Below are 11871 nucleotides of genomic sequence, written 5' to 3' on the forward strand. Positions count from 1 at the left end.
CCAGCTCAATGAGGGATTTGATTTAGCGAGTCCAAAACAAGACCGAGCTTGACCGTATCAACACCAGTCAGGAAAAGTTGATGGTTGTCTTGTCTTCCTGCCGCGCACGGCACATGCAGAAGCCGGTAACCACGATGCACAGAACACCTAATAAACAAACTAACTGAAACAGTATGGCGATCACAGAGACAGCTATCGCCGTTCATTGGCTACCCAAATCATATCATGCACCTGCGTGCAGGAGTGCAGAGGTTCCATCAAACCTGCAGGTAAGAACACACGCAAACAGCAAGGCAGGAACACCAAACCTCAGAGACGGACCCACAAAAGAGATGGACCCAGGAAAAAAATTGAGCGGGGAAGCTCTTTTTACAGTTTCAAAGAATTCAAGCGTTCTCTCAACAAATATACAGAAAAAAAATCCCGTCTCGCAATTAAGAAATTGGACATACGAGCCCCCGTCGAATCAGCAAGACTGGCTGGCAAGAGCAGAGAACCTAATCCAACAAATCTGAATCCTAGTAATAAGCTGTGAGGCTCACGTGATATTTGGATGCACCCAATCGCATCCGATCAGCATCCATGGCTGCCCCCACGAGGTACAGAATCTTTATATCACCAATTCATTCAGCCATGCATCATATAATTGAGCAAGTAGGGTCCCGGGGAACCGGCCAGCTGGTGACCAGCGTCAGGTTTGGGGCAACTTTAATGATGAAACGATTGTACTATAGTACTTATGATCCAAGGAGAAGGAAGCACAGCAGTTTTCTCCGGCTTGAGCAACAACATCCACGCCTGATTTGAAGACCTGAAAACAGATACGGCAAAAGGATCAGGTGCCAGTTCTCCAAAGGAGGCATTAACAAAGAGGCAGACGATGCAGTATTACTATTTCATTAGTTTTTTGTTGATCGTCTAGCACTCTAAAATTATTAGCATTGTAGATGAAGCTTTTGTACGCCAAATGCCTATGGAAATGGAGCCACAGGAAGTACTAAACTTGATGACCGAGGTAGGAAAAGTAAAAATGACGCGGTCCAGATAGTTCGTACTATACAGGAACTACAGACAAGAGCTTCCAGGAAGCTTGTAGATTATAGCGTTTTCGATGACCACAATCTATGTGGACCTAGATCGAGGGCAGAGGCAAATAAAAGGTCCAGCAACACCATAAATAGGTCAGGAAACCAAAGGATGTACACCAAATACTCTACTGAAAGGAACAATGTAAGATAAGAGGTAACACTGAACGACAAAAAAATAGTGATCTAAACTCTCTTATATTCTTTACGGAGGGAGTACCAATCAGTACAAAATAAGATTGGCAGCAACCGTTTCCCATCCCTCAAAAGGAAAACAAGTAAGCTATGGTGCTACTAAGGAAAATGACCACCAGAGAGGCGAAGAGAGAACAAATATTCCAAATACTGGTCATGTTCAATGATACTGGTACTAGCATACAAGCCAGAGTTTAAATTTGGACAGACAGAACTGCTGTCATGTAAAACAAGGTCAGAACATACACGAGCTTCCAATTATGAATTGCCTTAATCAGACTAGGGCAACAGATGGTCAGAAATAGAAACTTGAAAGAGAGAGAAGCAGGGACATCCGGACATGGCTATACTAAGATCTGCAAAGCAGAATAGACAAACTCATGGAGCATGTCCAACCATTTAAACACCTACCATGGAGCATGTCCAACCATTTAAACACCTACCATGAGTGTACTAACCAGTTAGACATAACCAAACCATCTTCGTCAACTCCATATAACCTTTAACTGCACTTAAGACACCGCATAGAACCTGGCTGTCTTCAACAGTTAAAAGAGTAATATGGGCGGCATGGACCTAGCTTTTCAATGGTCAACCAGGAAACCAGGACATACAACAATACAAACAGCGATTCTGAAAGAAACCAGATTCCGACTAAGATGACATACAGAAACACACTACAGAGACATGAAACTAGAGTTGCTGCTACCAACACCATTCCAGATTTATATCCTTCCTAAAAGGCATGTTATTAACCGAGACATTGATTTAAAACGCCATTACAGCACCAATGCGCTAAGCGCGCCCATTTGATACTTGCCATGTTAGCTCGTGTTATTACGATCACAAGCATGCATGGCTGCGCGCCCAATCGCACGGCGCACAGGCCGTCATGCCATAAGACACATCACCTCATGTTCGCTCGTTATATAACACACTGATATTATGGGAAGATGTCTACCGCAATCAAATATCTCCACTAATATAAAAAGCACCATCAGTGGCTGATCCAAAACATCATAACCGCTCAACCATCCGCGTATGGCAGTTCAGATTGATTCCATGTTTTGCGCAGCATAACACACCTAAAAGCTTAGACTTGCTACAATTTACCCACCGCTGCCACTGGTTATAAGGCTCTCCCCACCACTGCCTTCTTCTCAATCATGCAGACATCCCTCCCGAACGTGCACCACACGTGTTTGGTTAATACTCTCTCCGTCCCATAATATAAGACGTTTTTTGACACTACACTAGTGTCAAAAAACGTCTTAAATGCAGACATCCCCTCCCAAATGTGCACCACACGTGTTTGGTTAATAGTAGTACATATATGATAGGACTACTGGATAATAAATGAACTGAAGTGCACACGTAGCAGGGGGGATCTACTTATTCAGTTACAATGATATAGTAAAAGACTAAAAGCTCAATGATGGTTAATATGCAAGATAAAAATAATTAAGCTTCAGTTTGTTGGGGTCTAATCATGACCAATCACTTACGCTTGCTACAAACAAACGTATATCCATCTGTTCCCTTAGATGATCAATCCACTGTCAATATTTTGGTCTATTTTGTTGAGCCAAACTATTGTGGTAGCTTCATCATAGGAAAATACCGATTTCACGGCCATTGCTAGGAAGAAGGAAATGGGGAGTCTCATTATTTGGCGTTGGTGTATAATTGGCAGCATGGCATAATACATTTGAAATGGAATGCAATTAGTTTTAGAGTTTCCTTATAACGCAACAATCACATCCAGCTACCTACATGTGTGATGCAGTGTGAATGAGCGATGCTAAGGACCTGGAAGAAGTTTGAGAACATATACTAAAAGCTGGAAGTAACACATGCCTTGGAATCTACAGAGCACTCACCTCGGGAAGATTATAATCACGGTTGACTTCATTATGTCCAAAAGTAATAACTCCAGTTTTTCAGTATTCCAACTCACACCATTCCTAATTTGTCAGGCGCTGGAGGATTAGACTGCACTAAGTTGCCAGAGTTACTACTTTGCAGGCCACCGTTCATCCAGGCAATGCTGCTGATTTCAGATACCAACGAAGCAAAACTACTGCTCAAAATTGGAGGATGGTCTATAAACTCTTTAAACTCAGGTCCCAACAATGAGTTGTTACGAGGTTGTTCTTCAGTGCTGCAGCAACCATGGCCACATTTGTTTGGCACATCAGCAGCAAAGCATGTAGTATCAGCAAACTTGGAGACCGCAATTTCAGGTGTGACAGCCTGAAGGGTTGGGACAAACTTGGTAGAGCTCGACATTTCCATTTGCATCTGTTGAGCAGGTCCTAGACTGTATGGTCTGAAAGCACCAATGGTAGCCACTGGTCGCACCGGGTAGGATCGATCAACAGCTTCAGTGCTACAATTGTTAATATCTCTGATTTGCAATGCCCCAGCTGAACTTTCAGATACTGTTTGCACAGGAGCTTCCTTTACTTCCATAACACTGAAGGAACTAGGACCCGACAATGGCCACCGTTCTTCTGAAACTGCCCTGGACATCTCTCTCATAGGTTGCTCTGCAGAAGCACTTCGTGTGCACCGGGTACCGGTGCAGTACCGACGCCTCAGAGTAGAATTCCAGTGGTTCTTGATTGCATTGTCGGTTCTCCCAACCAAAAGTTTCGCGATAGATGCCCACTTGTTCCCATGAATTGCATGAGCAGATATTATCATTTGGTCCTCCTCCTCTGCATCCAAATTATCAGACTTAGCAAGCGAGTAGCAGAGATATGCTACATAACATCCGCACGATCAATTAAGCGCATTATGCATTATGCATGATGACCATAATTCTAACAACAAACCGATAATGCGCCTTACACGTTGCATTACAAAACAAATTCTAGGATTTTGGTTAGCTATTTGGCACCTGAATACATGTCCCACAGGAAATGGGGCACAAATAGCAGTAGATGGATGAAAAGAGAAGGTACCAGTGAATGGCTTGCGCTTGAGTTGAGGATCGAGCTGGTTGCACCAGCGGAGGCGGCAGGACTTGCCGGAGCGCCCGGGGATCCCGCGCGCAATCATCGTCCAGTTCCGCGCCCCGTCCCTCATCACCAGATTGGTCAGCACCGCGTCCTCCTCCGGCGACCACGGCCCCTTCACCCGCTCATCGGCAGCGGTCGAAGCCGCGCCGCCCGCCCCAGACAACGCGCCGGTGATGACCACGTCGTCGTCGTCGTCGTCCCCCGAGAGAGGCGGCGACGAATGGTTCGGTTGGGGCTGGACAGGGGATTGCGGCTCCGCCGAGGAAGGGGAGGGCGACGCCGGCTGGTGCATCTGGGGTTGGGGCGGGGGGTGTACTGGGCCCTGCGTCTCGCCGGCCGCGGTGGATGGGGAGGAGGAGGAGGACGCGATGGGGTGGCGCGGCAGGGGTTGGGGACGGGTCGGGGCGTCCGTCTCGTCGGACATGGAGGGGGCTGGCGACGGCGAGGCATAGTGCGGCGGGAGTTGGGGCGAGTCTGGAGCTTCCGGCTCGTCGGCCGGGGGAGCGGGGCTGGAATGGGCGGAGACGGCGGCGGTTGGTGGGCCGGAGGACAGCGGCTGCGGCGAGACGGCGGTTTCGGACGACATCTGTGGTGCGGTGGGAAAACTGAAACTGGTGTTCCGGGAGGGTGCCGTTTTATTCTGTCGTGTGGGGTCCACCGGTTAGTCAACATTTTTTCCGTTCCATGTTTCTCTCTGGAAGACCCTTCAGGGCCGTAAGGTTATTGTATGGGCTAGCGAGACGATTCGGGGCCCATTTAGGCATACACTGTTGACCCATGCCTTGTACCCCGTAAAACGACTAGAAGAAACCCGGTTCCATTCCATCGTCTGGAAAAAACTAGATTCTCTAAAAAAAAAATCTAGCAAGTTGTTCCATTCGTTATGTGATCTAATTTTGGGAGCTCGATTTGACCGTTCGACTGGGATACACGCATCTTGACTAAAGCAGTAAAGCAAATTTGATAGATCTTATAGTAATGGATGTTCTTTTCTCCTCAGTTTTGTTGTTCGCCACCTCTCCTCCTTTTCGGCAATAATACCATTTTTATCTTGGCTTTTGTTGTCGGCCATCTCTCCTCTTTTTAGCACTCTCGCCGACGTAACTGGTTTTGAGAAATATGCTATGTTTCTCTTTCTAGATCCACTAGCAAGTTACATGTGCCCGATATCAACACGACATGTTACAGCAGATACAAATTCACAATGTAGGTTTAAGTCTCATCGCACATCCCATTGGAAATCAAACACAAAACTCATGTGAAATACTCCCTCAGTCCCATAATATAAAAACGTTTTTAACACTATACTAATGTAAAAATCGTTCTTATATTATGAGACAGAGGTAGTATAAAAAACGTTCTTATATTATGGAACGGAGAAAGTAGTATATAAGAACAATTGAGTAGTACATCCGCAAAGGAAAACTAGACTTTACAAAGACGTTGCCTTAGAGCATCCCCTAAAACGGACACACTATTTGTCTGCTGACTGATCCGGATCAGTCCGCGGACATCAGTCTGTGGACACGGATACAAGAGCCGGCCATCCAGCCGCTTTCCTAAATGTGTTGGAATTTGTTAGTAGGCTTTTGGCCCAAAGCCCAACTAAAATTCTAAAATTCTCTTGGCCCATTCATGCATAGCTTGTGAGTGGTGTGAGTGGGACTAAAGTTTAGTCTCACCCCGGAAGTTGAGTGAGGCTTGCACCTCTTTATAAGGTGAGCTCTTCTACCACTTCTATGAGCATGAGAAGAGGAGACCTACACACGCGCTCCTCCTCCTGGCTCGTTGGGCCGAGGACAGAGCTATGCATGTTGTCTATATTTTTGCTGCTCGGAACAAATTAGTGAGTTATTAATTAATTATTAACGGACGCGTTAATTACTGACCCGTTCCCGATTCTTTTGGATCGCGCCTCGGACGTGGGGTTTACTGATACGTCTCCAACGTATCTACTTTTTCGAACGCTTTTCCTCTTGTTTTGGACCCTAATTTGCATGATTTGAATGAAACTAACCCCGGACTGACGATGTTTTCAGTAGAACTATCATGGTGTTGTTTTTGTGCAAAAGTAAAAGTTCTCGGAATGGAACGAAACTTCACAAGGAATTTTTATATAATAGGTCAGAATTTCTAGAGCCAAGACCTGCCGGAGAGGGGCACCTGGGTGGGCACAACCCACCAGGGCGCGCCCCCCTCTCCTAGCGCGCCCAGGTGGGTAGTCCCCACTTGGTGGCCTCGCAGACCCTAAAACCGGCATTATAAAATCCTATTTTTCCAGAAAAAAATCGGGAGAAAAAATTATCACGATCCACGAACCGGAGCCGCCGTCACCTCCTGTTCTTCATCGGGAGGCCAGATCTGGAGTCCATTTGGGGCTCCGGAGAGGGGGGTCTTCTTTCTTCGTCATCACCAACCCTTCTCCATCGCCAATTACATGATGCTCCCCACCGGAAGTGAGTAATTCCTTCGTAGACTCGCTTGTCGGTGAGGAGTTGGGTGAGATTCATCATGTAATTGAGTTATTTTTGTTAGGGCTTGATCCCTGGTATCCACTATGTTCTAAGATTGATGTTGCTATGACTTTGCCATGCTTAATGCTTGTCACTTTGGGCCCGGGTGCCATGAACTCAGATCTGAACCGTTTATGTTATCATAATTATATCCATGTTTTAGATCTGATCTTGCAAGTTATAGTCACCTACTACGTGTTATGATCCGGCAACCCCGAAGTGACAATAGTCGGGACCACTCCCGGTGACGACCGTAGTTTGAGGAGTTTATGTATTCACTATGTGTTAATGCTTTGTTCCGGTTCTTTATTAAAAGGAGGCCTTAATATCCCTTAGTTTCCAATATGGACCCCGCCGTCGTATCGTATGAATCCGCTAGTTTTGTGCACCCGTGCATCCGAAGAGTTTCTAGCCGGCCGATCTAAATCGTGTGTGGCTGATCAATCGAATTAATTTTGCACTAAAAGGCCCATGTCTGCCCTGTTTATTTTACAAATTAGCCCCTGAATCGAATAACTTCGGAACCCTCGTCTTATCTCTAAACAACACGCGTGCTAGTTCTTCCAACGGCGACGGCGACAAGCTCGGCTCCAAGTCTGCAACATGCGTCGGTGCTCGCGGTCGCCGGAAGCTAGATGCCATTCTTCGGCCCCGACGCGGTCTGCCGTGCCCTAGCCAAGGTCTGTGGCCGCCGCCGTGCACATCCTCCTCTCGCCGGTCCTGATACCGAGGCTGCTGGCGTCCGCAGCCTCCGCGCCGTCGGATTGCACTGCGTGCTCGTCCTGTGGGTGCCTGATAACAGACTCGCGTGGGCTGTGGACATGGCAGGCTTGGAGCTCGAGAGATTGGCCTGCTACAGACTCTGAATTTTCATCGTTCTTGTAACTGTATCTAGTACTTGCAGATTGGCTTCTGTACAGCCAACTGATTCCAATTGTTCGTTGTTGGGTGTGCGTGTAGCTCGGGAGTCTAGAATGTGATGTACATCGTTTGTGAACATTGATTATTTAGAGAGACATGAGTGTAAGTTAATCTGAATGGAAAATTGAGAAAGAAAGATTTCTAATAACCTTGTTCGTATTTGCAATTTGAGGTGTTCTTGTGTGACTTAATGACTGAATCAAGCCACAGATGTTCAGACGTGTTAGCCAAAAATAAAATTATCATAAAAACATATGGAAGTTCACATACTGAAACCTTCATCATCATACCAACTGGTACCTAAACCTTTTCTTTGGAGGTTCCTCTCAACTTTGGTGAAGCAAGCAAGCGAACCAGCGTAATTCACAGAGTGCAGCGAACCATAGCTGAAGTACTTACTAACAGCTTAGCAGCCCAAGTCCTAATCCTGGGCCTCTGTATTGATACAAGATCTGTAATGTGTTTCACCTTTGTCAGTCCAACTTTAATGACAGAAAGCTGGGCGCCTTTTCACAAACTGGTTGACTATATGATACAGGTGTGCCATGTGTTCCAATGGAAAACGATATACATTTCCTCACAAATGCAGTGGCGATCAAGACTCGGGTAGCAAGAGTAAGAACTGAAACATGTTGAAAACTATGCTAAAATCAATGATTCATGTCAATTTACTAAGTCGTACAAAGACATGTGGTTACTGCAAGCTTCATAACCTGATAGAAAAACTGCAATTCATTGAATCTGCTCACCACTAAGTCAAACAGTTGGACAAAATAATTATTTGATCCATTACACAAAGAAATTTTATACATCGAATAAAACAATACTATTGATAAAGCATTTATTTTTCTTGCAAGAGGTGTAGCTTTCATGATGCACAATCTGTAATTATGTATGCATGACATGCACATTCATGACTTCTTTTCCTCGACCCTTTTTCTTTGGACAATTGCGACTATCATGAAACCCTACTTGGTTGCACGTCTTGCACGAGCGTGCGACCTTGGCCTTGGCTTCTTCGTTCTTCTCTTTCAGTTCTTCCCCATTCATCTCCTTTCCTCTCCTTATTCTTTTACTTCTCCCTGCCGAACGAACATCATTTGGCGGGTGTATGTTAACTTGAGTAGGGATGTTGCAACCAATAAATGCCTCATATTCCTCTTGCCTAGTGTGCTTCACTGCAGGAACCCTCGCTGACTTGGAGAAGCCTGTATGTCTGACAGGTGTCTATGCTTGCTTTGTTACATGTGTAGAATGCATTCTTTGCACTCTCAATAACTCGACGATTTGATCTGATCAAGTGACCATGATTGTAGTGCTCAACCCATGATTCTATCTTGTAGGTATCATTACCACACAACTTCATGTCCATAAAACTTATAGAACTTCTCAACAGCCTCTAATCCTTCAAATGTCATGCCTAAATTAGGCTTCAAATTCTCTTCACATTCCGGTGTAAAAGATGAACACTTAAACATAAACAATGGATTAGTAAGCACCATTGTGTATAAATTACTGAAGTGAATACAACCAGGAAGCAATTGACTCATGGGGAGAGGAACACTTGCTTTCTTTACAGGTGTGGTAAATCTTTCCTCCTCCAACTGCATTTGCAAGCTATTGGTAGATTGCATTGCTGCACAAGCCACAAACAGATACAGAATTAGCCTCTGAAACGAGAATCACTCATGTACAGTATATGAAATCCATATTTTGGCCACATCTCATACGCCACCAGCCAATCAAAATCTGGCTGCTCACCTTTTAAAAAATTAATAATTTTCTATACTAGTTAGGCAAAGCTATAAGAGAATACGGTCTATTGATCTGGTCAACTCTGCACATGGCCATCCACACCAATTCTATTTCTGCATGTGTGTGTTTGCGTGTTGTGAGTTGTGGCGAGCTAGCTACCTGGTAGTCCCTAGGTGAGGCACCTTAGCTCCAGATCGCTCGGGCATCGGGAGAAAATCAAGTCACCCTGACATGCGTACCTCGCACCAAGAAGTACACGGCGGCCGCGTCAGGAGATCAAGATGAACCCAACTGCAATCGATCAGTATCCTGTGTCGTCGGTGTTTAGGGCGCACGGCGAGGTCTCCGTCTTTGGCCGCGGGTCGCCGCCGTAGTGATCGGATCTGCGACGTGGGGTGGGACAGGGGTGCCCGTGCAAATTCGCAGGCCTGACTTACAGAGGTTGCGGGCTTATTTTTGAAAAAATACACCGGAATCAGCTCTAACGCGACGATTTAGATCGGACGACTGAAACGATCCGGATGCAGGGATACATGAAACTTGAGGATTCATAGGATACGACGCCCTGCCACGGGAGGGTAGGACAAAAGATATCATGCAAGTTCTTTTCATAAGCACGTATGACTATTTACGGAATACATGCCAACATTATATTGAGGAACTGGAGCTAGTGCCGTATCGCGCTAGGTTATAATTGTCTCATGATGAATATCATCCAACAAATCACCGATCCAATGCCTACGAATTTATCTTATATTGTTTCTGAAGGAAATATGCCCAAGAGGCAATAATAAAGTTATTATTTATTTCCTCATATCATGATAAATGTTTATTATTCACAAGAGGACCAAACACATCAAAAGACGCTTCAATTCCATCCGGGATCAAGTCTAGGTGGGAGACATAGAGATTTGCAAGATCCATACGGATCTGAATGTCGCAGACCCGTTGACTAAGCCTCTTCCACAAGCAAAACATGACCAGCACCAAGACTCCGTGGGTGTTAGAATCATTACTGTGTAATCTAGATTATTGACTCTAGTGCAAGTGGGAGACTGAAGGAAATATGCCCTAGAGGCAATAGTAAAGTTATTATTTATTTCCTCATATCATGATAAATGTTTATTATTCATGCTAGAATTGTATTTACCAGAAACATAATACATGTGTGAATACATAGACAAACATAGTGTCACTAGTATGCCTCTACTTGACTAGCTCGTTGATCAAAAATGGTTGAGTTTCCTAGCCATAGACATGGGTTGTCATTTGATTAACGGGATCACATCATTAGGAGAATGATGTGATTGACTTGACCCATTCTGTTAGCTTAGCACTTCATCATTTAGTATGTTGCTATTGCTTTCTTCATGACTTATACATGTTCCTATGACTATGAGATTATGCAACTCCCGTTTATCGGAGGAACACTTTGTGTGCTACCAAACGTCACAACGTAACTGGGTGATTATAAAGGTGCTCTACAGGTGTCTCCGAAGGTACTTGTTGAGTTGGCGTATTTCGAGATTAGGATTTGTCACTCCGATTGTCGGAGAAGCATCTCTGGGCCCTCTCGGTAATGCACATCACTATAAGCCTTGCAAGCAATGTGACTAATGAGTTAGTTGCGGGATGATGCATTACGTAACGAGTAAAGAGACTTGCTGGTAATGAGATTGAACTAGGTATTGAGATACCGACGATCGAATCTCGGGCAAGTAACATACCGATGACAAAGGGAACAACGTATATTGTTATGCGGTTTAACCGATAAAGATCTTCGTAGAATATGTGGGAGCCAATATGAGCATCCAGGTTCTGCTATTGGTTATTGACCGGAGACGTGTCTCGGTCATGTCTACATAGTTCTCGAACCCGTAGGGTCCGCACGCTTAAAGTTCGGTGACGATCGGTATTATGAGTTTTTGTATTTTGATGTACCGAAGGTAGTTCGGAGTCCCGGATATGATCACGGACATGACGAGGAGTCTCGAAATAGTCGAGACGTAAAGATCGGTATATTGGACGACTATGTTCGGACACCGGAAGTGTTTCGGGAGGTTTCAGACATTTACCAGAGTACCGGGGGGTTACCGGAACCCCCCGGGGAGTATATTGGGCCTGATGGGCCTTAGTGGAGAAGAGGAGGGGTGGCCAGGGCAGGCGGCGCGCCCCTCCCCCTCTAGTCCGAATTGGACAAGGAGGGGGGCGCCCCCCTTTCTTTTCCCTCTCTCTCCTCCTCCCCCCTTCTCCTACTCCTACTAGGAAAGGAGGAGTCCTACTCCCAGTGGGACTAGGACTCCCCCCTTTGCGCGCCCTCCTTGGCCGGCCGCCTCCCCCCTTTCTCCTTTATATACGGGGGCAGGGGCACCTCTAGAC

General features: G+C 45.6%; 1 protein-coding gene across 1 annotated transcript; it reads right to left on the reverse strand.

Moving 5' to 3' along the window:
• Nucleotides 1-341: 341 nt before the first annotated feature.
• On the reverse strand, nt 342-4922 carry LOC109751326 (transcription factor MYB1). The gene is made up of 3 exons (XM_020310216.4): nt 4247-4922; nt 3161-4000; nt 342-811 (listed from the first exon to the last, which is right to left on the reverse strand). Exons 1-2 carry the CDS (start codon nt 4887-4889, stop codon nt 3234-3236), a joined length of 1410 nt encoding a protein of 469 aa, XP_020165805.1. The 5' UTR covers nt 4890-4922; the 3' UTR covers nt 342-811; nt 3161-3233.
• Between the last annotated feature and the right edge of the window lie 6949 nt (nt 4923-11871).

Source organism: Aegilops tauschii, chromosome 3 (genome assembly GCF_002575655.3).
Source record: "Aegilops tauschii subsp. strangulata cultivar AL8/78 chromosome 3, Aet v6.0, whole genome shotgun sequence".
In the NCBI taxonomy this organism is placed as follows: domain Eukaryota; kingdom Viridiplantae; phylum Streptophyta; class Magnoliopsida; order Poales; family Poaceae; genus Aegilops; species Aegilops tauschii.